The 26,690-nt window shown below is 44.1% G+C and overlaps 1 protein-coding gene across 1 annotated transcript in view; it reads right to left on the reverse strand.

Moving 5' to 3' along the window:
• MARCHF10 (membrane associated ring-CH-type finger 10) overlaps nucleotides 1-26,690 on the reverse strand; it is a 75,895-nt gene that overhangs the window by 33,065 nt on the left and 16,140 nt on the right. The window contains exon 3 of the mRNA XM_054574824.1: nucleotides 8,320-8,491. Coding sequence (XP_054430799.1) covers nucleotides 8,320-8,491 — 172 coding nt within the window. The remainder of the gene's footprint in view (nucleotides 1-8,319; nucleotides 8,492-26,690) is intronic.

Raw genomic sequence — 26,690 nt, forward strand, 5'->3', positions numbered from 1 at the left:
TTTTAAAAAAAATTTATTGCTTCCTTTGGTTGGTGGGAAGAATTACAGCTTAATTATCAGCACTGGTGTTGCCTTGGTGTAATAGGCAGCTTTCTGTACAGTCACAAATAACAGGCCGTGTCGATCTGCCTGTTTGAATGTGCTGGGAATGTGTGTTGTCTCACGTACCCAGAGGAGATCTTCATTAAAGCTTAATTATGTACCATAAATATGTTTTATTTTGGAACCCAGGAGGTAGGATTTTTGATTTGGGGAAATGCAGTGCCTAATAAGTAGGCAGAAAAGTGAACGTAAACAGCGACTGAGCCCTTTAATTTGTCCCTCCTCAGTATGGTTCTGAAGGGCTTTTCAGTTCCAGCGTGTGTTTTCCAAAAGCCCTGCCCCGGTGCCCCCTCCCATGGCCCTCTCGCGTGCACACGTGCACACAGCCCGGGGGCCGATCAGACACGGAGCCTGTCGGGTTTTCAAGTCCCAAGTGTGCCAGACTCAGGAGTGAAGAAATCAAATGAGCCTCAAGAGATGACGGGATTTATTGGTCGTTCTCTCCTTAGTGCTAGAAGAGGGTTGAGTGAAGTGGCAGCTGCTGTCTTCCTGCTCCTCCCCCGCACACCACACCTCCTGGTGTTGGTTGGTCATGACATTGCCCTCTGGGCCCCTCCCATCGTCCACCTGCCTTCTGGAAGCCTGAGGCCCCCCTCTCCCAGGATGCACTGTGCTGTGTGCCCTGCTGTGGGCCACTTACCACAGGAGGTAAATTTTACTGGGCCTCCTGGGGCCAGGCAGGCACAGCACAGGGGTCTCGGCCGGGGTGGGGTTGGAGACTGGGAAATAGCACAGGGCTGCTGGAGACCCGGGCACCGGGCTAGGGGAGGGTGGGGTGGGGCTCACGAAGCCCGGAAAGGAAACTGGAGGAAGGTGGGAGGAAGGGCCCTGGGCCACCGGGGAGGCAGGTGGAATGAGTGGCAGGACGAGGCAGCAGTAATTGGTATTGGGCTGCGGGACAGGGGAGAAAGCAAAGACGGAGCAGTAAGGGGAATATTCAACACAGAACAGGGGGTGCTCGCTGCTGTCACCTGCACAAAAGAAAAAGAGCAGTCAGGAAGCAGCACTCACACGGGGAAAGGTCATAAAAAAAAGTCTGTGAATGAATCCAAACTCAAAAATTGTTCTTCGGGGTCGCCTCTCCAGGTGTCACAGGGCGGCAGGCACCTAGCTGGGACCTCAAGGTCACCGAAGAGTTAACCAGGGAAATGTTATCAACCATCACACCCTTTTCCAGCCAATAGCCACTGGCGTCCCTGACAGATGCTGGGAAGTTCTTCCCCCACTAAGTTCCCGTGTGGAAGCTCTCGGTCCCTTCTCAGTTCCCACAGCCCATCTCATTAGCAGTTCTGGCAGCAACATATGGTGGCCGGCGGGGTCTCACGTAGGTAAGGCTCTTCCCCTCAATCCTCCAGCTGCCCCCGGCTGGAGGTGGTGGTCATGCCGTAATCTGGCCTTTCCACTGCAGAGGGAAGCTTAGGGGGAAGAGAACGAAGCACAGGGACCCCCTGGTGGGATCATGGGAGGGCAGAGGGACCAAGGGGGAGAAAAGCAGGTGGACGAGGAAGGTGTCCAAGTGAGGTTAATGATTTGTTCCCTAATCTCACACTCAATCTGCCAACCTTGCTGGAGGCTGGATGTGGGCACCTGAAGGAGAAGTCAGCATCGGAGCGACCCCCTCATGCATGACAAATCTCTCAGCTCTGCCACTAACCAGCTGGGTCACCTTGGAGCAACCGCTTACCTTCCCAAAACCTGTTTCCTCATCTGCAAAAGGAGATGGGTGTTCTCTCTTGCCTTGCCGCTCCAAGGCTGGCCCTTGGACTAGCAGCATGGACATCACCTGGGAGCTTCTGAGAACTGCAGAAACCCAGCCCCTCCACACGTACTGAATCAGAACCTGTGGATTATCAAGGTCTCTGGGTGCCTCTTGTGGGCTTTAAAGCTGGAGAAGTAGGGCTCTGAGATAGGCGCCCAGACCGCTGTGATGAGCGTCACCTGCGGTGCTTGTCGGAAACCCAGCTTTGCAGGCTCCCTCTCTGGAGCTTCTGCTGCACTGGGTCAGGAACGGGAACCAGAAACGAGTATTTTACTGAAGCACCTCTCTCGTGATTCTTATCAGAGAAGTTTAGGGAATGCTGCAGCTGAAATTAGTTCCAATTCCAAAATGCCGTCGCTGGCACCACCCAGCTGAAAACCATTGAAGCCATACCTCGTTTTACTGCGCTTTGCGCGATTGCGCTTCACAGGTGTTGCGATTTTCACAAATGAAAGGCAAGACCCTCCCACTAGCAAAAAGATGATGACTTGCTGTGTCGTGATAGTCACTTTATACCAGGGTCTGGAACCAAACCCGCAGTGTCTCCGAGGTATGCCTGTCCCTGTGATGGAGGGGTCTTAGTCCTTATTTACCTGAATCCTTTGTAGGAACTGACGCTATTATCCATCCTTCCTTTCCGAATGCCTCCCTTAGCTCCAGCAGTGAGTGGTTCCTACTTTTTGGATCACTTCTCCAGAATTGTCTACCCACTCCCCACTCCCCGTTCTTCCCTTAACTGCTCTCACACCCCAAGATTCCTTCATCATCTCTCTTTTTATTCCACCCACTCTCAGGGGCAGGCATTTGGTGGCAGCTGCTTCTTGCTCACTGTAGGCCCGTGGATTCCTCCTGGCGGCTGGGATCTCTGCTGAGCAGCACAGCTGGGTATCTAGGTGCTTCCTGGCACTTCCCGCTGGCCCTCCTGCCTGCCCGTCAAAGACCTACAGAATGGGACCGCCCTCTTCTCACTTTCTCAGCCTTGGCAAAGGCAACTGCCGTTGGCCTAGTTTCCTGGGTCAGGACTCCAAATTTTCTTTGGCTCTTCCCTTTTTTTTTTAATCTCCACACCCAATAGTCACCAAATTCGGCCAGGTTTACTTCCTTTAACATCCCTCAAGCCCAGCCCTCTTCCCTATCTACTCTGCTTTTCTTCCCCGACAAGCCTTTCTCATTTCTCTCTGGGTCCCAGCAACTATTGCTTCTCTGGTCTCTTGGCCTGTGTCTGGCTGTCCTCACCTTTCCAGCCAGTCTGTTTTCTGTGCTACAGCCAGAGTCAGCTTTTAAAAATGCCAGTCTCATCGCATCACTTCCTGCTCAACCTCTGTCCCTGACTGATGCTCTGTTGCCTTCAGCATGACATTCAAGGCTCTTGGGCGCCTGGTGCTTGCCTGCCTATAGGGCGTCAGCTTTATTGCTCTACACTTTCCAACTTGCAGCCTGACCCTAAACCAGAGCTTCTCAAACTCAAATGTGCAGAGGTCTTGTTAAAAACAGGTTCTTATTCAGTAAGTCTGGGTTGGGACATGAGATTCTGTATTTCTTTTTTTTTTTTTATGTTTAGAGAGGGGAAAGGAGGAAAAAAGAGGGCAAGAAACATCAATGCAAGAGAGAAACATTGACTGGTTTCCTTCCATACGTGCCCTGACTGGGGACCAACCTGCAACCCAAGGCACGTGTGGCGACCTTTCACTTTGCGGGACAACGCCCAACCAACTGAGCCACACCAATCAGGGCTGAGGTTCTGTGTTTCTAACAAGCTCTTACTTAGGTGATGCCTCTTGTCCTAGTCTGGGGACACTTGGAGACCAAGGCCCTACGTGATTGTAGTTACTTGATGTCTGATAGTCTCTCTCCCCTCAGGCCTTTGCACGCTCAGTACATCCTGCTGGGGACATCTGTCTTGCCTTCCTCCCCTGGCTAAATCCTCTGTCAAAGCTTTTAGAACTTACCTTGGTCAGGACATGGTGGTGTCCTGCCCTCCCACTAGGCTGTGAGCCCCTGGAGGGCAGGCCCTGTGGGTTTTATTCCTGTATCTGCAGTGTCCACACAGTGGCTGGCGTGTGAGCATGAAGTGAATGAGCAATGGGTGAGAAAGCAAGTGCCCCCTGATACCATGCCCCCTGGTACAGTGGGGTAGTTGAATATATTTGCTAGCATCCCATAGGCACTGGATAAATGGATGTCATCATTGATCATCAGTAGTTAAAAGATTTTATAATCAAGTTATAACCTCTCTTACATCTCCAACTATAAGCTCTCTTATAAAGATGCTAACCTGAGAGCAGTGTATGGGCAGGCTTCGTAAGCAGAGGGGGACTGAGGATTAACCTGCACCCAAAGCCCATTCTAGACCCTGGAGTTTTGTCCTCCTGTCTAGCTGGTGAGGCAGGTGATAATTCCATTTTGCTGATGAGGAAACTGTTTGGAGAAGTTTCCAGTTCACATTTTTAGGTCTATAAAGTGGTGGATTAGGATTCTGAGGCAGGACTTTGAAATCTGGGTTCTGTGACACCCCTGAGCCCCTTTGTCTTGGAAGCTTTACCAAAACTGGACTGAGAATTATGATGATCTGTATGAAAAGGGGAGCTTTCACTTATGTTCCTTGTTTTCTAACTTGGGCAAGTAGCTTGGAAAGTTGTTGGACACCAGCGGACTAGCCAGGCACCTCATTGGCCTTGGCCTTTCAGAGAAAATCTTTATCAGAATTTATTTGCAAGGTAGGTTATGAAGATTTGGAATTTGCTTCAAATTTCTCTGTCAAGCTCCTCTTTAAGCAGATATTTCCCAATTCAAAAGAGACCAGTTATTTTAGATGTTTATCTTTATAGATCTGAATTCACTGCTTTTTCTTAGTTTTACAAGAACATGTCTTCTCGATAAGCCACTATTAAGCTGAATAGGTTTTGCCACTCCTACAAATCTTAGCCTGGTAATGACTAACATTGAGCTCAATAAGTGAGGATAATTTCCGAATGCTTGGCTTTGTTTTAAAGGGCAAGGTTTTGGAAGCAGTCTCCCAGTTCTTTATCCAGGTCCATTTCCCTGGCGCCTAACTAGGGGACTCTGCCCAAACCCTGGGTGAGGGCACAGGGCACCCTCACCTCCCATGTGTCCGACACGGGGGTAGGGAGCGCTTTAGGACTCCGGGAGCCAGAACCCCACAGCACAGTGGCCTCTGGATGCCTTTCTTGTCCTGGAAAGGAGAGGTGGCTCCCATCCAACTTGGGCTGGGGCTGAAAGAGAAGGAGTCCAGGAGCCTGAGGCCACTGTAAGTCCCTGCCTTTCCCTGTCCCCCTGTACTCGCCCGGGCTGCTGACTGTTCCGCTTCTTACTGATCATACGGAATTCTGAAATAAGAATATATGACTCTGCTATGCCCATTTCTCATCCTATATTGGTGTCCACCTTGATCATGAAATAGGATTTCTGAGTCAGTTGTACATCAGACCCAGCTGGGTGTTGACTCTGCCTGGATTTTCCATGTCCTTTTGGGGGATGAAGCAAATCTCCAGCTTAGTAGAATGTTTTCTGATCATTCTTCTCTTTCCATTTGGTGTTTTACTTTGGAAATTCAGGGTGTAGTAAAAGTGTCTGGACCTGTATTTATGTTAGGATTTAAAAAAATATAACTGATTTTTGGCAAAGGAAAAGAAGGCTGTGGGGAGGTGGACAACATTAATACAAAGAAAAAATTTTCTAGTTCATTCTCTCTACTAATTGCTGCTTTTACGTGCTAGATTCATATTGCCATAGTGTCCCAAGGGCTTATGGTACCAGGCAGTACTCTAACGGCTGAGCATACTTTCTATCCTTTACTCTTTACAGCAGTCCTAGCATGTAAGATCTGTTTTACAGATGAGGAAACTGAGGTACAAGAAGTTACTTGCCCAAAGGTACAGAGCAAGTAAGAAATGGGGCCCAGATGCTAATCCAAGCATTTTGACTCCAAAGCACTTGTCCACCCATAAACCACACACCCTTGCACAGACAGAGGTGGTAAGGAGAAGCACAAGCCAACTCATTTAGAAATAGCTCTGTGGAATATATGAACTTAATTTAAAGTGCGTGAATTTTTTCTAATAGTGTAAAGAACAATGAACATCTGATGCTTTCTCGGTTATAAGTCTATTTGTAGAGGGCACAGATAGTTCCTATATTGTAAATCACCATTTCAGGGGTTTTAGATGGCAGTTCCCACATAAGGAAAAACTTTTATGACACGGATCGTCATTGCATAGATTTGCATCTATGTCCAGCCACATTCCCAGCTCCATTATTTTATCTGGTAAAAGTCTGGCATGACACTGTGTGGAAGGTTAGCTCATGAGACAGAGGATGCAGGGGGATTTCACCGTGTTTTGTGCTTTGGTTTTGCAAAGAATCTGAGGCCTGACATGGGAAGAAGTTCTGGTGACTCACTGCCAACTTTGTTTGCTATAAAATGAGCTAAGAAAGTAATTTCTCTACAGAGGTGACAGAAAGCAGGAAACTACAAATTTACCTGGTGAATGGGATCAATGTGTCCAGATATTTCAGGTCTCAAACCCTTTTTTTTTTCTATAATACTAGGGCATTTATCTGAATATTCTGAGTTGTCACCATCAGTCAACTCAATTTTGTCTGGAAAGACTAAGCTTACATTCTTGCCATGTCTCTGGGCTCTCATTTTGCTATGCTAATGAAGGAATTCTGAAGGGTCCCTTAAGGGGTGAGTCTGCACATGTAAGTGGAATGGATCTTACTTAACATACCAGGGCTGTGCTTTTAGCCAGCTTCATGATCAGCCCAGTTTGCAGCACAACGGATTCGGCTTCTGTAACAATGACATCAGTCACCAGTGCTGCTACGCCTGCTGGACAGCCAAGCCGTGGCCCGGCTCATGGCTCGATGGGTCTGAGACATCACCTGGGGCCATCATATGACGTTAAAGCTGGTGGTTTCTAAAGGCTTTTTAATACAAGTAACATCAAATTTCATTTGATGAAATTGATCTTTCTGCCAACTTGACTCTCTTGCTTAAACTTTGGTGTTTAGCAACCTAGTTATTCTTTAAATTTGATGTTTTAGAAAAATGTAAAGTGAATTAATATATCCTTTTTGTCAGTGTTGTAGTTCTATGTGGAGGATTTACATCTGTATTAATCAGACAAGCTAAAATCATTGAGTGAGGTACACTGTTCATTTTATAATTTTTCTCCACGGACGACAAAGCATACCATGTCAGCAGCTGCCTAGTTTTAGCAAAAGGCTAAACCTATATTATATCCAGTGAATGGAGTTACATTATTTAAACTTAAATTCATTTTTTCTATTAAAAAATCCTCAATTCAATAAATTATAACATGTATTTTGAAATATTTGGGGAATGATCTTATCTGTCTTCTTTCATTCTTAAACAGCTGAATTAAAAACCTAAGTCCTACTAAATATCTTCAAAATGAGAAATTAATTATGGCGATACTTCCCCCTGTTTAAGTGAGAAAAAAAGAGTTGGGGCTTTGCCTGGAAGGGCATCATTTCAGAAATCCATTTGTTTTCTACTTCATTAAAAGCAATAAATGTGTGTGGTTATTCTGAGAGCTGCCATTTTCTAAAAATGCATTAAGACTTAACTGGACAGGTCGCATGACAAGCGCTCTCTAGGATTAGAAAGTACGATAGCTGTGACTCAGATGTAAGTGAATAGCCCGCTATTTATGAATTCTTCAGCAGTTAATTGGGATCATTTCCGTTGCACTGCAAGCAGAAGGCCGACTTTTCTTCCCAGTTACCCCAACTTCAACGTCAGTTCCCCGAGGAATGGAGTCTGTCCCACATGTTGGCTCTGATGGGGATGAGCCTGAGGGACTCTAAACTTTCCGTTGGATTTATCCCCTTTCTGGATACTATTAAATCACTCCTGCCTCAAGCAGAGGACTGGTCTTTGCTTCAAAGGCAGCGAAAGAGTGAATTATTTACCAAATTGCACAAAAGGGAGGATTTATCAAGCCCCTTCTCTCCCGGAGAAGACAACCTCAGAAGTGGAGGACTTTATTACTCTCTTTCTTGGCTATAAATTATGCCATTCAGATGCTCATGAAAGCTTCTCTTCATGCTCTTGCTTGAGTCATAAAACTTGATACCTGGGGCCAAATGCCTTTATTCCTCCCCCCCCCCCCCCAGCCAAGAATGAAGAAGATGAAAAGGCGGTAATTCTAGGCAAGTGTCACACGAAGCAATGACTGGGCAGAAAATGTGTGCAGTAGAGACAGTTCCTCTACATAATCCACACCTCCTTGACCTGCCTGATGTTCTCCTAAGTGAATTTTACCATTTGCATAAGATCATTGGACCCTCCAAAACCTGAATTAGCCACTTGGAAAGCGCTGGGTGTAACCAACATCACCAATTTGGTGGCTGTCATTACTGTTAACACTGGGATATTAGAATTTGTGAAAGTTAATAAAACAACTACTCACCTGGAGAGGATTTGCTGGGGCCCACGTTCTCTGGTTTCCTTGTAGTCATGGTACTTTTATGTTTTTGCTTGACAGATGTTTGGTCAATTGCTGGAAGTCTGGAATCACACTTCATGGCAGAATTCTTGATAGATAATCTTGGTTTGGCTAGAGGATCTTCCTCACCAGAACTCTATGGAAAACAACAAAAGTTTGAGTATCAGTGGCCTAGTAGGTCATTTTTGCTGGGCAAAGGAGAAAAAGACTAGCCAAATGCAGTGACCCCTCCATCAATAACTCTAGAGCAACCTGCCCTGCATGCTCAATATGCCCTTTTACCAGTGAGATTTTGATGGACTGGGTGTATCAATTTAGAAACAATAGCAAAGTGAATGAGTCTGTTTTGTAGAGCATTATACAAAGAAGTCACATTTATTGGTCTATTTTTGTAGAACATTATGAAAAGACTGCAATTCTGACCCTTAGTAATTTGATGACCAGTAAACAGCTCATGTTCAAAGCTGCATATGAAAGCAGGAGAGACTACCATAGTTTCTAAATTTCTTGTTATTTGTTATTTCAACTATTTTGGGGGTGGGTGAGGAAAAATATTCCTTGTGTTAATCATACACTTGAAAATAAAAAGGAAATTTAGATAGTGTGTTGGGACTGAACAAGTCAGACCTCAGTTTAATATTCTGAATTACTGCGTGCAACGTAAGACAGACTAATCTTTTAAGAAGTCCCCTACTTGTCATTCTGCTATAAAGAAGTCAGTATAAATCTATGCATAGACAAATCATGATTCCTGCTGTGTCAGAATATCTCAACACAGCTTTGCATACGCAGTAAAAGTTATCCAGGCATCCAATAGCTTGTACACTTTGCCACGCTTCCACTCACCAAAGAAAGGATGGAAACAGTGTAAATGGTTTATGAGGAACCTGGTCTTGAAGGGTGATTTAAGTCCTGCCTTCTGTTTTAGGTCCTGGTTTTAGTAGGATTTTCTAGGTGATACACTCGGCAACAAACAAAACCACAGCCATCCCCCCACGCCTACACCACATGCACACACACACCGGGAATTCCAACACTAACACTTAAATTCTCTCACACTGTGCATGAGTCTGGTATTGGAAAATGCAGTCCTTTGCAGACACAGGATGCTAAATTAATATCCCCCCTCACCTCCCCAGCTGTGGCAATTTGTATTGATCTTGCTCATCGGTCTCTCTGACAGTTATGGCATTTTCATTTCAAGGCTCCTGACTCAGGAAAATACTTCGACTAGCTTTGAATTATTGGGTGCAACATAAGACAAACTAAACTCTAAAAAATCCCCCTACTCGTCCATCTTCCGTAAAGAAGATCAAATCTACAGGTGGACAGATCGTTACCCTCCAAGACTGTAAATCATGTCTTGTAATTTAGAGTCTGGATACAGCCTTCCAACAAATAATTATTGTTTCTCCCTACATTTTCAGAAAACAGACCACCCTCAGATAAAGAGACAGGAAAAGGCAAGGACATAATGAATTGGTTGTTCTCCCCTTTCCTTTTCGATTCCGGAATTAAACAGAAATCCTTGAAAATTATTCTGAAATGTCAAAGATGAAACATTAGGTCACTTTTGAACATGAAATAGGCTCTCCATTCTCAGGAAAGGAAATGTGGCCAAATTATAATTATGATGCCTAAGATTGTCATAGGCAAGAACATCATGAGTGAGCATGGGACAGCATTCCTTCCACAAACTGCCCCACACAAAAAACGCACAAGAGTGGGTGGAGAATTCTTTGCTTGCCTCAGGCAATGGGAAGCTGGGAGGAGTTGGTGAAGAGACTTTATTAGATGGGGTGCTGAGCCATGTTTATTTTTTCTTCACCCGTTCGTTCATTATGCCATAAGCCTTTAGTAGAACCAAAGAGGCAACAGAAAGCTTGGCCAATTTGACCATACCTATTGCATATGGAATTGTGCACCTGTGTCCCGAGTATATCATCTCTGTTTCCTGGTTCCATCAACCTTACTTCCAGTTGGTAATCATTCAGAGTCCAGAAATTGCAGCTGGGAGTGGGGATTTTGTCAGTTAGAGACTAAATCTAGAGTGGCAAGCACTATAATACTTATGAATGTGCCACTAAATCTTTCATTGAAGGATCTTAAGCAAATCACTTGGAACTTTTGTGTCTTTGCTAATGTCTTCTCCTGTACTCAGCCATTTTTATTTATTCTTTCTCATGTAAATTCATCATATTTGTGGGGAGAAGGATCCTTGGTGGGGCTGGGTGGGGGGAGAAGCCTTTAGTAATTCATTCTGGCACTAAAGTGAGGTGTTTAAGACTCAGAGGACAGCTTCCTGGGAGTGCACCCTGGCTCTTTCATGTATTTTTGTGTGACATTGGGTTAGTTCCTCTTTGTGTCTCAGATTTTCTCACCTGGGAACAAGGGTGTATACCGGTTGGTGGTTCTGTGGGGATTACATGAGTTAAGATATGTTTATGGCACTTAGAATAGTGCCAGGCAAATAGTAAGTGCTATGTAAGCGTTGGCTTTTGCAGTGAGCTGTTAGTTCATGTTCAGCCATTTCAAAAAGTAATGACTGAACATTGCCCACTGTTGAAACCAAAAGCCAAAAGCTCCAGTGAAAATACCAGTTGGAATACCAATAGGTATCTCACAGAGGTATGAACAGAGAGGTGGGTGAGTCTCTACAATGGACTCTTCATTTCTTCTGAAGGCTATTTATGATAGTCTTAAAAGTAGCCAGTTGAAAATATGGTACAATTTCTTTTTTAGACGGTAAACCTCTAATGGCAAATATTTAACAACATTTAGAGATTCTTGAACAATAATAATTATTTTGATTTAAAGTTGATTTTAAAACTATGTTTTTTCATCTTGTAATTTTGAACAGTAATTACAATTTTCACTTCTTCCCCCATATGTTCCTAAGTTAAAATGTCACATGGAGGTGGAGGCAACAGCACATTACTATTTCTTTGGGGGAAGAAAACAAGCTCTCTCAAAAGTCAAAGCCTAAAACATAAATAATAAAATAAAAACACAAAACTACTGATACATGTGTTTACTTTAAGTTCCCTATTGGTAATTTGATGAGAAAGTCCTAATAAAGTCATGTTAACTAAAAGAAGTTATTGCAATCAATAGTTTCTGGAATATTATTATTTTTGTACTTAACATTTTCCAAAGATTCCCAATTTGTGCCTCTGGCCTCATCCATATAATGTAAGACGCTGCCTTGCCCAGAGCTAGGCTCTCTCATGCGATCAGAGGGGGATGCACACTGGGAAGAGAAGAGGCTTTCAGCAGGGCATGTAAGCAGCTCTGGACACTGCAGTAACAACTTAGGGACTTTAGTTGCTAAGTTCTGGTTAGGTCCTAGAAAGTGGAGAACCGAGTGTTCCTCAGGGATAGGAGATGAGTAGATTTTTAAATTTTTATTTGTAGAAGGGAGTGGGGATCAACATTGATTTGTTGTTCCACCCATGCATGCATTCGCTGGTTGACTCCAGTATGTGCCCTGACAGGGGACGGAACCCTCACCCTTGACATATCAATATGATGTTCTAACCAGCTCAGCTACCTCGCCAGGGCAGAATGACTCAGTTTTTAAACTGGGACTTAACAACGTTGAGTCTGAAATGGCCATGTGACAATGAATAGAGATGGTCAGAAGAGCAAGGAGACTAAAGCAGTCAGGGACAGAAAAGGTGGAGTCATTTTCCAATTCTTGGTTCATTTCCAACACCCAGGGAGCTGGTTCTCAACTGGTGTGCCCCACCCCACCCCAGGGTGTGCTCGTGAATTCAGATCGATGTGTACAAAATCCATTTTTGCCATGTGTCATGTGACAGACGGCTGAGCTGAGTGGATCTTATGACATAGTATAGATCAGGGCAGGACCTGCTGTGAATAAGAGAGAAGAGGCAAAGAGCGTGTCAGGCTGATGCCAGAGAAAGACTGTGTGTTTATTACGTTTGAAATAAATGCAGTCTCATGAGGTTCTGAAAGAGTGTGATCAAGGCAGTGAACCTCAACACTCAAACAGCAACAACATGGAAAGGGTGGCCAAGGGACTGTGGATACAAATGAGTATTTTCAGAGTGCTGTCCCCAAAGTCCACACTCAAATTGTGCCTCAAACAGAAGACTGCCTTGGGGAATTGAGGGCAGCGTGTATAAATAGCATTCTGGATAGGATGGATACCTTTATGTATTCAAGAAATATAAAGTTAGTATGTTCTATGCAGAGTGCTGCTGTAGCACAAAGTGGGCTAAATTTTCTCTCGTCCAAAACACCCTCTAAGAACAGCGAAGTCCTTCACATATTCAGGACAATTTTGAGCTTACCAGGACTGCAAATGTGAACAACAATTAAACACAAGGATTAATAACCTTTATGGGTTTTGTTTGTTTTTGACTCAGGTCCCACCTACCTAACTCAAATGGCTGCTTAGCCCCATTTCTCTCTCCCAGTTGAAGATTCAGGTGCCAAGTGGGGTTGGCAAGACCAGGATCAGCAGGGGAAGCCCTTGCTCTATTTGCCGCAAGATGCTTTTTGGAGTCAGCTGGGCTCCTGTCTCTACCATTGACTTCAATAGAGAATTTTCCTGCCACCTCCTCTCTGATCATCATGCTGGCAAAGTGGAATGACCCAGCCTGGGACATGGATCTGAGAGAAACAGTGGCCTCAGTGACTAAAACCTTTGTAACGTTAGGTGACCACTGGGTCTCCTCTCTGAAGAAGAGGGACGTGGGACTTCAGAACTTGCACCGTGATTACTGTCCATCTCACTATGGAACGGGCTCTGGGTGAAGCTTAGAGCTAACCCCTCGTGTGCTGCAGAACTCACGGTCAGTTTACATGTGTGGTGGCCACACATTTTTATATTTTGAAGACAAGTGTGTACTGTGTTCTCTGGGACGGAGTTCTGGGTGATATGTGGTCAGAACTGTTGGGTTTAAAAAATTTGGACACTGAAATGTAGCGTTTAGCAGCAGGTTGAGACTGCCCTCAATTAGGCATGGTTTTGCTACAATGTATGTATTTCTCTTTCTTCCTTTATCTCAATTCATATTCTCCTTTTAGCTGGGAGGAGCATCTGAGGAATGCGGAAGACATGATCCATCAGATCTCATCCATGAAAATACCTCCTACTCAAAACAATAGGTCATAAAGCATGGGAATTAATTGAAAAATATATGCATCTACTATGTCTTCAACCCCATACTAGGCTCTATGAAGGAATATAACAATAAGACGCTTACCATGGGAGAGATAAGATGAGTACAATATCAGCAAAATAATATTTGATTAAGGAATAAATTGTGTGGCACCAATTCTAAATTTCAAAGGAACTCAGAGAAAAGGTGAAAAGTCAAGGGAGGCTTCATGAAGGAGGTGGTGTTTTCTGGGACCTAAAGGGTGTATAGAAAATGACTTAGGCTGGAGGCAGCACAAGCCAAGGTACAAATGGAGTAAGAGGTGTGGCATGATTCTTGCACGGCGAGGCAGGTGGCCAGGCAGAGGTATGGGGGAAGAGGTGAGAAATAAAGCTGGATGGCCGGGCGGGGTCAGATTGTGGGGGCCTCTGAGATTTAAGTAAAGGCTTAAGACTCAGCAAGGTAGAGCACGGGGCCCAACTGAGGCTTCCTGAGTAGAAAAATGCTGAAGGTGACATTTAAGATGAGCGTGTATGTTTCTTTCGGAGGGAGAAAACAAAGCATCCTGCAAATTGGCCAGTGAAATAATCTTTCTGTAGTTTCAATGGCTGATTTTTGTAGAATGTAATTCCTTTCTTATTACAAAAGCGATGCATGTTCATAATGGAAAAAGACAAGCTGAAAGGAAAAAAATTAAAAACATTCAAAACCTCATTAACCTTGAAATTAAAACTGCAAATAGCTTGGTCTGTATTCTTTCAAACCCCTTTTGAAGGACTGTGAGGGAGACTACTAGCTTTGCACCAAAATCCCTTCTCAGGTGATAAGAGTTGAGGCTGGAATGTAGCTGCCCACCCTGAACTGAATGGTTCGGCCTAGATGTGGCCTCAGGAGTAAAGTCGAACTAGAGGCATGTGAGCTGAAGTGATGTGTGCAGCCTGCTTCAGAGGTAATCTCGGGCCCTGCACCTTTGCTAGAAAGACAGCAGCTCTGAAAGCCACGTGTTGGAGACAATGAAACCGTCATCAGCCTGAGTCCTCGAAAGTCTGAGTGGAGGAGACCTGCCTGCTGATCTGGTTCATCCAACGTGGGCTGTTGCAGATGCAACGAATAAACTGTCTTGATTGAGTCACCACATTTTTGGTCCCTTTGTTACAGAAGCTAACATTACCCTAGCATATATGTTTATGTGGATATATAAATTTTTTTTACAAAACTGTTTCACTTAATACAGTGCATCAATAGGTTCCTTTTAATACTTTTTCAACCTCATGTTGAAAATTTTCAAATCTACAGAGAAATTGAAAGAATAGTACAAACAACACCTAATTTGCTTTATCTTTCTATATATTCTCTTTCTGAACAATTTCAAAGTGACTAGACTTCATGGTATGTCACCTCTTAATGCTCTAATGTGCATGTTCAATGAAAATAGACATTATCTTCTCCTAAAAAGCCACAATACCATTATATTAACCAAGAAAACTTAATAGTTTTATAACATTATCTAATATGTGCAGCATATTCAAATCCAAAGGTCCCCAAAGTATCTTTTACGCTTTTTGTTTTGATCTATGGTCCACCAAGGTACGTGCATTGTATGTACTTATGTCTCTTTGGTCTTTAGTTCTCTGTCCTCTTTTTGTTTGTTATGTTTTACTGTTTTGAAGAGTCCCAGGCTCATAGAATATTCTATATTATGAATTTGATTGGTTCCCCATAATAAAATTCAGGTTAATAATTTTTTTGGCATGAATACCCTATAGGTGGTGTGGTGTCCTGCTTTATAACATCACATCAGCACTAGATGATGCTGTTTGGTGATACTGCGTGATCTCTAGGGTCAGGTGGTGACTGCCAGATTTCTTTAATGTAAATGTACACTCCCACCCCCTTTTTGTAATTAGTAAGTAATTAGTAGGTAATCTATGGGATGATTCTCAGACAGTAGTCTATTTCTAAACAACTTTCACCCAATAATTTTAGCATATCTTGGTGTGCTCTGCCTGAATTGATAATTACAGTGGGTAACAAACTAATTTTTATAATTCTATCATCTCTTCTACAATTATTAGTTGGTATTCTTCCCTAAAGAACTTTTTCCCCCCTTCTCATTTTTGTATTTATGCATGGATGGATCTATTTAAATTATTATCATTGTGGTCTCAAGGATACATTTTATTCAATTACCTCATCAAATTTTTTTGATACTGAAATTGTACCAAAAGTGGAGAGTTGAAGTCCATTCAACTTAGCTCTTGACTTGAGTCTTTTAGTACTTTTTTTGCTTTCTGGTACAATAAATATCATAGCCTCACCTTGTGCTTTACATATCTCAGAACTGGAATCAGCTCTTCCTCCAAAAAGCTCTAGTTTCTTTTACTTGAGAATGGTATTTAGAAACCAATGTCTGCATGCTAGGTGTGTTCATTGGTACTGGAGTGACATTGTTCTGACATTGTTCTTAAATCCTTTCAATGGAGTTAACCAGAAACATGTATTTTTTAAATCATGAGTTCATAGTAATATTCTTAATTAAAATTTAATAATGTATGGGCTTTCCCTTTTTCTTTTATATTTATATCTTTTTTATTGTATTTAAAATTTGTCTCATCTACTTAGAATGTATATTCCATCTACTTATAAAAAGGGTCTGAGGTAACTTAGAAATCTGAACTCAAACAGTCTTTCAGAAATGGAACAACAAAAAGGTGAACTAATTTATGGTGCAAACACTGAGAACAGCAGTTGCCTCTGAAGGGGACAGCAGCAAGAATTCACTGGGAAGGGGCGCAAGGGAACTTCATGGAGTGACAGCAACTTGATGGGGGTTTGGGTTACATACATACATTTGCCCAAACTCATTATATAGTCCTCTTAAAGTGTATACAGTTCACTGCGGGTCATTTTTGCCTCTAAAGCAAAATTTGGGAAAAATATGAACAATCAAAATCATGAAAACATAACTCCATGTGTTGGGATATAGGAATGATTAATGAGTAAAACAAAGGCTTTGCACTCACAGAGCTACAGTCTAGGTGGGGAAGAAGACCATTTAGTTAAATAATTACTCAAATGTAAAATTACAAGTCATACTTTTAAAACAAAGGAAATAATGGATGGTCATAAGAAGGTAGGGTAGAGGGGTCTGGATCTAGTTGGGGGAGGGAGCAGTCAGGGAAAACCTCCCTGAGGAGGTGATCTGGGCTGAGATCTGAGGCACAGTGAGGAGGTGGGGTGAGTGTTACAAAAGGAGGGAACAGCACGTACAGACTCCCTAGCAGGAGGGGGCCTGGCACCTAAGAGGACCCAAAGGTAGTATGGGTGAGGCACGGGGCTGTTTGGAAGACCAGATCCCACAGGGCCTTGTTGACTACAAGATGTATTTTGGTCTCCCTTCCAAAAGCCACAAAAAGCCACAGAAAGCCATGGAAGGGATTTAAGCAGGCAAGTAAAGTGATGAGTCCCATGTGTTGCTATCACTCTACCTATTGTAGGAAAAGTGGGATTTGGGGTCAGGAGTGGAAGCGTGGAGTCTTATTAGGAGTCCTCTGCCTCTTCATAGCAGGTAATAGCAGAGAACAACACACAGGTGGATGAAAAAGATATTGGGGAAGTAAAATTGATAGGACTTGGTGATGTATATTGAATATGAGGGTGAGGATGTTTGTTGCAGATGTCTCAAAATACCCTTTACACCCATCACTTGTTATTTAATGTGCTAATAAAGAAGCACGTACACTACTGAATCACAGATTTCAAAAAACATCCTGATGACTATTTCAATAAAAGTGGTTTCCTTTGAAATCCTATGTATCCTTCCTTCCTTCCTTCCTTCCTTCCTTCCTTCCTTCCTTCCTTTTTCTTCTTTTCTTCTTTCCTTTTTCTTTCTCTTTCTCTCTCTTTCTTTCTCTTTCTCTCTTTCTTTTCTTTCTTTCTTTCTTTCTTTCTTTCTTTTCTTTCTTTCTTTCTTTCTTTCTTTCTTTCTTTCTTTCTTTCTTTCTTTCTTTCTTGTGTTTAAAAATATTATTCTGAGAAGAGGATCTAGAGAGTTCATCATTCAGCCTAAGAGGTCTGCAAGACAACAACAGGATAAAGCCACCAGGTATAGGAAGTGTCAGATTCTGATGATGCAAAAGGAAGAATGAAGGGTCTGGTTGGATACTTCAGCATTGGGCCTATTGAGTCTGAGATGTCTTTGAGATATCCTAGTAGAGATTATTGAGTAAACAATTGGATATTCAGATCTGAAGATCAAAAGTGAGGTTTGGATTAGAAATGAAGATTTGGGAGTTATTGGTAGATAAAATCTTGATTTTTGGGCAGTTAAAATGTTGATGAACTAACCTAAAAAGAATATATAGTGCAGGGCTTCTTGGGGATGGGGTGGGAACTTGGATGGGAAAAAATTACATCTCTATTTCCAAAAACCTCTAACTGAAATCTAAGCATATCTTGTGTTTACGAATGCAGGCAACAAGCCACAGTAGTATTTGCAGTATCTGTGATTTTGTCACCAATTGATATCACAGATATTTTCACATTTCATTAAATTTGTTGCAGATGTCTCAAAATACCCTTTACGCCCATCACTTGTTATTTAATGTGCTAATAAAGAAGCACATACATTAGTGAATCACAGATTTCTAAAAATATTTTGATGACTATTCAATAAAAGTGGTTTCCTTTGAAATCCTACGTATCTTTTCTTTCTTTGTGTGTGTGTGTGTGTGTGTGTGTGTGTGTGTTTAAAAATATTATTCTGAGAAGAGGATCTAGAGAGTTCACCATTCCGCCTAAGAGCTCTGCAAGACAACAACAGGATAAAGCCACCAGCTATAGACTGAGAAAAGAACCAAGCCTCAAGAAATTCCAGGACTAGGGACTTCCAACCAAGATGGAGGTGTAGATAGATAAACTTTGCATCTTCGCACAACCAAAAGAAGGACAACAACAAATTTAAAAACAAAAAATAACCAGAACTGCCAGAAAATCAAACTTGATGGAAGTCCAAAAACCAAGGAGCTGAAGAAGGAACATTCATTCAGACCAGTAGGAGGAGTGGAGACAGACTGCCGGGGTGGAGAGGATGCATGGCAAGGTGGTGGCTGGAGGACCCGGCAGTCCCATATTTGCTTGTGGATAAACTGGGAGGAACAGTTGGGGAGCAAGACAGACTGCACAATCCAGGGTTCCAGTGTGGGAAAAGAAAGCCTCAAAATCTCTGGAGGTGAAAACCTGTGGGGTGTTTGGCAGCAGGAGAAACTCCCAGTCTCACAGGAGAGTTCATTGGAGAGACCCATGGGGTTCCAGAATGTACACAAACCCACCCACCAGGAATCAACACTAGAAGGGCCCAATTTACTTTTGGGTAGTTGGGGAAGTGACTGAAAGCTGGCTGAGAGTCAAGCAAACGGCACTGTTCCCTTTTGGACCCCTCCCCAACATACAGCATCACAACCCAGTGACATGGTTGCCCTGCCCTGGTGAAAACCTAAGGTTCCGCCCCTCCCAACAGAACAGGTGTGCTGAGACAAAGAAATATGGCCCAAATGAAAGAACAGATCACAGCTCCAAAATTAGAAATAAGCAATGAACAGTTAGCCAACCTATCAGATACACAGTTCAAAACACTAGTAATCTGGATGCTCACTGAATTGGTTGAGTATAGTTGCAAAATGGAGGGAAAAGTGAAGGTTACTCAAAGTGAAATAAAGAAAAATATACAGGGAACCAACAGTAAAGAGAAGGAAACTGGGACTCAAATCAACAATTGAGAGCAGAAGGGAGAGAGAAATACTCAACCAGAAGAGAATGAAGAAACAAGAATTCAAAAAAATGGGGAGAGGCTTAGGGAACCTCTGGGCAACTTAAAATGTTCCAACATCCAAATCATAGGGGTGCTGGAAGGAGAAGAGAAAGAGCGAGAAATTGAAAACTTATTTGAAAAAAGAATGAAGGAGAACTTCCTTGATCTGGTCAAGGAAATAGACTTCCAGGAGATCCAGGAACCTCAGAGAACCCCAAAGAAGTTGGACCCAAGGAAGCACACACCAAGGCACATCATGATTACATTACCCAAGATTAAAGATAAGGAGAGAATCTTAAAAGCAGCAAGAGAAAAGGAGACAGTTACCTACAAAGGTGTTGCCATAAGGCTATCAGCTGATTTCTCAAAAGAAACCTTACAGGCAAGAAAGGGCTGGCAAGAAGTATTCAAAGTCATGAAAGACAAGATGACTCTATCCAGCACAGCTATCATTTAGATTGGAAGGGCAGATAAAGTGCTTCCCAGATAAGGTAAAGCTAAAGGATTTCATCATCACCAAGCCATTATCATATGAAATGTTTCAGGGATTTATCCAAGAAAACTAGGAACAGTAATATGACAACAAATTTACAACTATCAGCAACTGAACCTGAAAAAACAAAAACAAACTAAGGAAACAACTAGAACAAGAGCAGAATCATAGAAATAGAGAATAGAGAGGAAAGGGAGGGGAAAGAATTAAAAAAAAAAAGAAAAAGAAATTCCAGGACTAGGAGCCAGGTGGGCGAAGATGAGACAAGGGAGAAAGCCAGGAGAAGACTATGGCTTCACAGAAGCTCAGAGATGCCGTTTTTCAAGGAGGACTAAGTGGCCAAAGTGGCTGAAAGGTCAAGGGCAGTGAGGACTAAAAGAGATCTGCTGCATTCAGAGACATGGAAGTCATCTGATGAACAGCCATTTCTGTGGAACAAGTTGCGTGGAAGCCAGATTGGAGTGGGTTGAGGAGTGAGTAGGAGGTGGGGAAATGGAGTCAGTCAGTGCAAATAATTATTTTGAGAACTTTGGCTGTGAAGAAGAAATAAGTGGAGGGGATGTGGGATCGAGGAAGGGCTGTTCTGTTTTTCTTTTTTCATTTTTTGTAGGAGACCTTAGATCACGATCAAGTGCTGATGGGAAGCCGTGGTGGAGTTGGAGATCCAGGCAGGGAAGGGACAGTGGATGGAGTCAGGGTCTGGGAGAGCCGGGAGGTGGGCTCCTGAGAGCATGGGTGGGGGGAGGTGGGCATGCGGGGCGCACAGGTGGAGAGGTGGTGAGGAAGAGGGGGGAGGGTAGGTTGGGCAGCGTGAGCTGAGGAAGCTTTCATCCGAGGACGAAGAAATTGAAGACTGGGGAAATAGAAGGAGGCTTAAAGTGGAAGAGAATTGACCAGGGGAACGGGGTGCACTGAGGAGTTCAAGGAGGTTGATGGCTATGACCTTTCAGGGGACCATTTTCCAAAGTTGGGTGATTTTTCTCCAGCAGTGGCCAGTGGCCTAGGTGCAGCCCAGAGACCATGAATTGGGGGGTGGGGTTGGCAGAGAGGTGTGACAAAAAGACAAAAGGCAAGGGGATTAAGAAAATCAAGCACAGAACCTAGGCTGCTTAGGAAGAATGAGAGGGCAAAGGGAGAGGGACAGAGGAGCAGAGGTTCCCAGGAGGGGGCAGAAATGTTGCAGTGGAAGAGGATGAGCAGGAGAGCTGACAGTCTGGTGCTGATCAGTAGGTTTTGAGTCTGGAGACCTTGGGCAGGGGATGTAGTCTAGGGTGTGCCTTGGGTGGTGGGCGTGGCAGAGTGAAATGGAAGGGGCACTTAAGAGGCATTGGGAACTGAGAGGCTGGGTGTCCGGACTAGCCGGGTAGATGCTGACATCATTAGGGTCGTGGCGACAGGTCCAGGAGATAGGTAAACAGAGATGGAGCCACTGCTAGAGTCTTCACTGAATAAGAGAGAGAGGCCAGGAGACAATAGGATAACAGGGGGGTGTGGCTGGGGCAGGAGAGATGGTGGAATGAAACATAAGCTTCAGTGGAGCCATGGTTCCAACAGAGCCTGGGGAGCGCGAAGGGCACCCTCCTGCCTCCTGATCCTAAGGAAAGGGTGCAGGAGGGAGCTGCAGAAGGGAGCTCTGAAAAGCGGTCTGGTGCACATGTCCTGTGCTGCAGAGAGGCTGGAGGGCTCGCCTTTTTCCCAATGCGCCCGTCCCTCCTGGACCCAGGCTCTTCCTTCCACCTGTAATGTCTCCCTCCACCAGCTCTCCACTCCCACCTCCATCTCCTCAAACCCTGCTCAAGCCTTAAGGGCCAGCTGGAAATCTGCAGCCTCTGTGGAGCTTTCCCAGGTTTCCCGGTTGCCGTTCCATTACACTCAGTAGGTGCTGTCTCAAAGCACAGGCATTTGTGTAACGTCTTATTTCACCAGCACTAAATTCCCCGAGGGCGGGGTACGGTTCATTCCTTACTGTGTCCCCATAGCCTCTAACACAGTGTGTCTTGGACACAAAGGGTTCATAATTCTTTAATGAATAAAGCAATATTTTTTAAAAAACAAGGTTTTAGAATGAAATTCTGTACGTTGTAAATCATGTTTAATGCAGGTATGCACCTGAATAATGATACCTTGCAAATGAATAAAATTTTAATTTTGATATCTGAATTTTAATTGTTTTTTAACAAGGTTTTCTTTTTGTTTTAAAATTAAATCAGAACCATTTTTAAAAGTGGGAATTTTTAATAAAAATGTAGTAAACTGAAATACATAGCACCCCCTAAAATGACAGAAAAAGCCATGTTATTTTAACCTTCCCTCATGCAGTTCCTGAGCTGCTGAATCCAATTAACACCGGGAACTCTTCCTGTCAGAGGCCCCCGATTGTGGCACCAGCAATTTCAGTGAACTGGGCTGGCTAACAGTCGGTGTTGTGTCACCCGGCCTCGTGGCAGGATCACCCTACTGGAAGGACTGACTCTAGGCTGTCTTGCTTATCTGTTGAAAAAGGCAGGTGACATTCTGGAAGAAGCCGCAATTTAAACTGACAGTTGCCCCATTTTACTGCCATGCCCTATTTTAAAATTACCTACCGGAACTGAGACAAAGCGCGGAAACGAAGGAGAAATGAAGCACTGCAGGCTTTGCCCAAGATACAGTTATAACATTCTTTTGCTCCAGGAACGCCATGGACGCCCTCCAGTTCCCTGGTTTGCCCGCAGAGGGGCCTGTACACCAGGTATCCTGATTAATCTATAATCTTATAAAAGCAAGATCCAATGCAGCCTGATGAGTTATCCGGCGGAACGTTCAGTCACAATGAGACAACTTCTGTTACAATATACAGTGAATCCTGAGTCGTCGACTGGGGGCCCTTCTGAGTTTCCTCGGTCCACAGAGAGCTGCTGCCCAGCTGTTCCTATGTCTTTGTGTTCTTGCCTACCTGTGACAAAAGGAACTATCAGAGCTTTACAGAAGCCATCTGTCCCTTTGCCGAGTGGTATGCTGGGACAAGAATGCTCTCTTTAGCTTGTTACTCTGCTCACAACCGGTACAGAGGTTTCCAAGTCATTTATTATAATTGACCAATCTTCCAGCCCGAACTGGCTGGTGCACACCGGCAGCCTTGCTGAACTACTGACCTCTCAATAATTTCAAGCAAGGTCAGGGGGCATCCATTACTCGAAGTAACAGAATCGTCTCTCTGCTCTTGCTCAGGATGAGGATTCCTATTCTGGCTGTTATGGCTTAGTCGCTATGACTTCCAACATGTGCATGTGCCTAAAACAGTCTCGCGACTGTCAGCCATCAAGCACTCACTGAGCTTCTGTTATGTGGTGGTTGTTGGAAATATTATACAACAATAAATATGTCTGCTCTTGAGTGGCTCCAGCCTAGGGTAAGAGGCAGAGAGGAAGGTGTACCTCAAGACTGATTTGAATCCAGAGGGTATTGTGGAAGCACAAAGGAGGGACAAGAAGAGAGTCACCTGACCTCCAGGAGAAACCTTGGAAATTCTTCCCAGAGGAGGTGCACTCAGAACTGAGAGTCAGGCAACAGGGTCTTGAGTACCTTGCTAATGTATTTGAACTTGACCCAAAGACAATGGGGAACCACAAAAGAATTTTTAATAGAGAAGTGACATGATCCCATTTGCTTCTAGAGGGACCATTCTTACTGCAGCCTGGAAGACTTGCTGGAAGGGCGGAGGTGAAGGCAAAATTACCAAGGAAATGACTCCTACAACAATCCAGGCAAAGAAAGATAGGGCCCTGGAAAAGGAGGTGCTGGTGGACAGATTCAAGAGAGAAGAGATAAGACAGTCCAGCTTCGGTGTCTGATTGCTGTGAAGTGTGAGGAGGAGCAGGAGGAGGAGTCTTAGATAATTTCCAGAATTCTGGCTTGGGCAGAGATAGATTCAGGAAGAGGAGTAACTCGAGGGGAGAGGACAACGCATTCAGCACTTTGAGTCTAAGGGACCTGGGGGACATGCCAAGGTGAACAGATCAACAGCTAAAATGGAAAACAAACTCAAGTGAAAATTCCCACAGAACAGGCTGTGCATTCTCTCTCCATGATGTACATTTTGGGCTGGCGATGCTGTGTGCAGAGCTACGCTATTACGCAGGTGCACCTTGAGGGTGCAGAATCTGCGCCAGAGTCGAGAGGGCGGCTGTGACAAACACTACACCAGGTGTTAGAGATGACTCACAGCCCTCCCAGGGTGGGGCCCTTTGGCAGCCAGAACCGGTGTGTGCATGTGTGACCTGTCTCATCTGCACAGGGGCCTGGGGACAGAAAGAAGGGAGGCCCGACCCACAGGAATTTGACAGTGGACAAGTACAAGTTAGAGAAAATTAAAAGTGTGACTCATGAAATGCATATGCCATGTGCTAAGTCCTGGCTGCTTTCATGACACTGTCAAGGGCGTTGGTAGGTTGACATTGACAGATTAATGGGAGAACAACTCCCTAAGAGCTGTTTGAAAAAGGAGAAGCTAAAGATTTCACAGACAGGATAGGCTGAATAAATAGGTAATGAAAGGAATTGTGCAAATATACCCGGGTGATAGAAAAACACAAAATGCTAATCAAGCCAGCAGGACCTACAGTATTGTGTTGCAAAGCATTGTACTGCAGATCATGCAGGGCCAGTATCTGGGAAACAAAACCCCTTCCTGGCCTGTGGGGTCTTGTCTTGTTTGTGTTTCAGACTTGACCACCATCTGAAGCAGGGCTGTCCCTTATCTTTCTGCTGTGACAATGGAAATAGTCTATATGAGTATGGTCCGATATGGCAGCCATGGACTACATGTGGATGCTGAGCATGTGAAATGTGGCTGCTGAGACCAAGAAACAACTGACTTCTAAATTTTAATTCATTTAAATTTAAAGCTACAGAGCCCCATGTGCTAGTGGCCACTGTGCTGCACGGCACAGTTCTAGACTGTGCTGCCTGGATGTAGGGCTGGACGTTCTGACTTTTTAAAGCGACTGCAGGTTACTTGAAGAGGCTTTATTTTAGCCTCCAAAGTTTGTGTGGATTATGATGGACAGAACAATGAAAATGTTCCTGTTGGGAACTGCCTTCACCCTTTACCTCACCTGGCTTTCTGGGAGATCCAGGTGATCTCACCGTGGTCAACACCCTGCTGAGCCAGGCCTGGGGACAGAGCCCGCTGCAGCTGCTCCCAGGTGACCTGGCCCCTTCACAAGGTTGGATCCTGGTGACCTGGAGCCTAAACACTTAATTGGTGATGGTGAGAGGACAATAACCCTATTCCTGTTAGCAGAGCAAACGGTGCTCTTGAAAAACTGAGAACTGGTCTCCACCTTCTTGGCCAACGAAGTAAACGCAGTGCCCATGTGTCCCTCAGCCCTTGCGGTTTGTGCATATGAAACGGTGTCCCCTCCAGCAAGGGTATAGGATCTTGGAAGATGAAAAGGGCCCATGATGTCTTCCTTCATAGAAGACTGCTGTCCCCTGGGTCTTGGGCTCATCGTTTTCGTCATTTTCTAGGCTCCTGCCACTTCTGCGTGAAGGTTAGATGGCGTGAAACATCCTGGTGCCCCTGTCAATCACAGCCAGCTCGAGAGCCAGCAGCTGTCCTGGAGAAATGATTTCCTGCTCATATTGAGAGGCCGCTTTGTTTTTCAGTCTACTAAATCATCCAGCTTCTAGTTGGTTATGTGGAGCTGATGTTTATTTATTTCCCTGTTAAATTCTAATCTGATTAAACAGTTCACAAGGTTGTATGTACTTTGAGAAAGGTCTAAAATTAAGCTTCTACATTACGTTGGCTTTTAGAAATCTGGCCTGGGGGCTGAGCTGAGGCGAAAGAAGGTATTCTAGAAGCCTTAGAACCTTCTCCTCCACGGATACCTGTTGGGGCATCATTTCCAAATAGTTGGACACCAAGGCAATTTCTAATGTATTCTGATGTTCGTGTGACATTTAAGAGTCTCACCCGTGCTCATAATGATCCCATGAGATAAGCATAATTAGAAGAATCTCCTCAATGCAAATTGAAGTGCTTAGACTGGTTTGCCTGAATTCGTGCTGTAATGAAGGACCGCTCCTTCATTACAGGGTCTCTGGGAGGTGCCACTCCACAGCACATCTCAGCACAGGCTGGATGGGTATTGCTTTATTTTCGATTTAGGTTTAATACAACCTCTGCCTAACCAGAGGTTAAAGTCACGGGTTGTAATGAGGAAGGCATGTCATAATGGAGTGGCTACCACATTGACTATGCATTTGGGGATCTGCTTACCTCTAGGCAGGTGTTGGGGAAACTATAGCTTGATACAGCTTCTGTTACTTGATGGTAAATGCCTTGCTCATTCCAGGCCCATCAGAATTGGAACAACCTAAGACTGGGGTAAGGTATAAACAAGTGGTAGGAATTGCAATATGTGTCAAAATTTGTTGGTGGCATGTTTTACATCCCGAGTGCACAGTGGAAAAATGACCATGGATTAAGCCGTCCACTTTCACTCTAGGCACTCAATCAAAGAGTGAACTTGCCTTCAGAAATCAGAGGCAAAACGTTCCTTAGAGTTTTCAGCCACAGAAATCTCTGGAAGGAAATTACTCAGGGCGGTGTTCTACTAGTGTAGAGGGCTTTGGTCAGGTTTACACCGTCTCATTGAGCTGTGCCTTTCTCTTGCCCTTTTCTCTTTGACCAAGGATCTCTTACACTCTCGTGCCTAATGTGACATTCAATACACTGAGCTCTGGAATTGGATCTCCCTGGCCTGGGTTCTCTTTGGGAGGTGACAACTTTCTTATTCACAGCCTCCTCTGGGAGACCAGCTCCAGGACCTCCCTGCTATGGAGAATCCTGTAGAAAGAGCTTTGACAAGTTCATTCCCTCAGGATTCAAGATATAACAGGGCAGGCCCAGACTATG

The sequence above is a fragment of the Pteronotus mesoamericanus genome, unplaced genomic scaffold (genome assembly GCF_021234165.1).
Source record: "Pteronotus mesoamericanus isolate MK-2021 breed Mesoamerican mustached bat unplaced genomic scaffold, CSHL_Meso_final contig_269, whole genome shotgun sequence".
NCBI classification, from domain to species: Eukaryota; Metazoa; Chordata; class Mammalia; order Chiroptera; family Mormoopidae; genus Pteronotus; species Pteronotus mesoamericanus.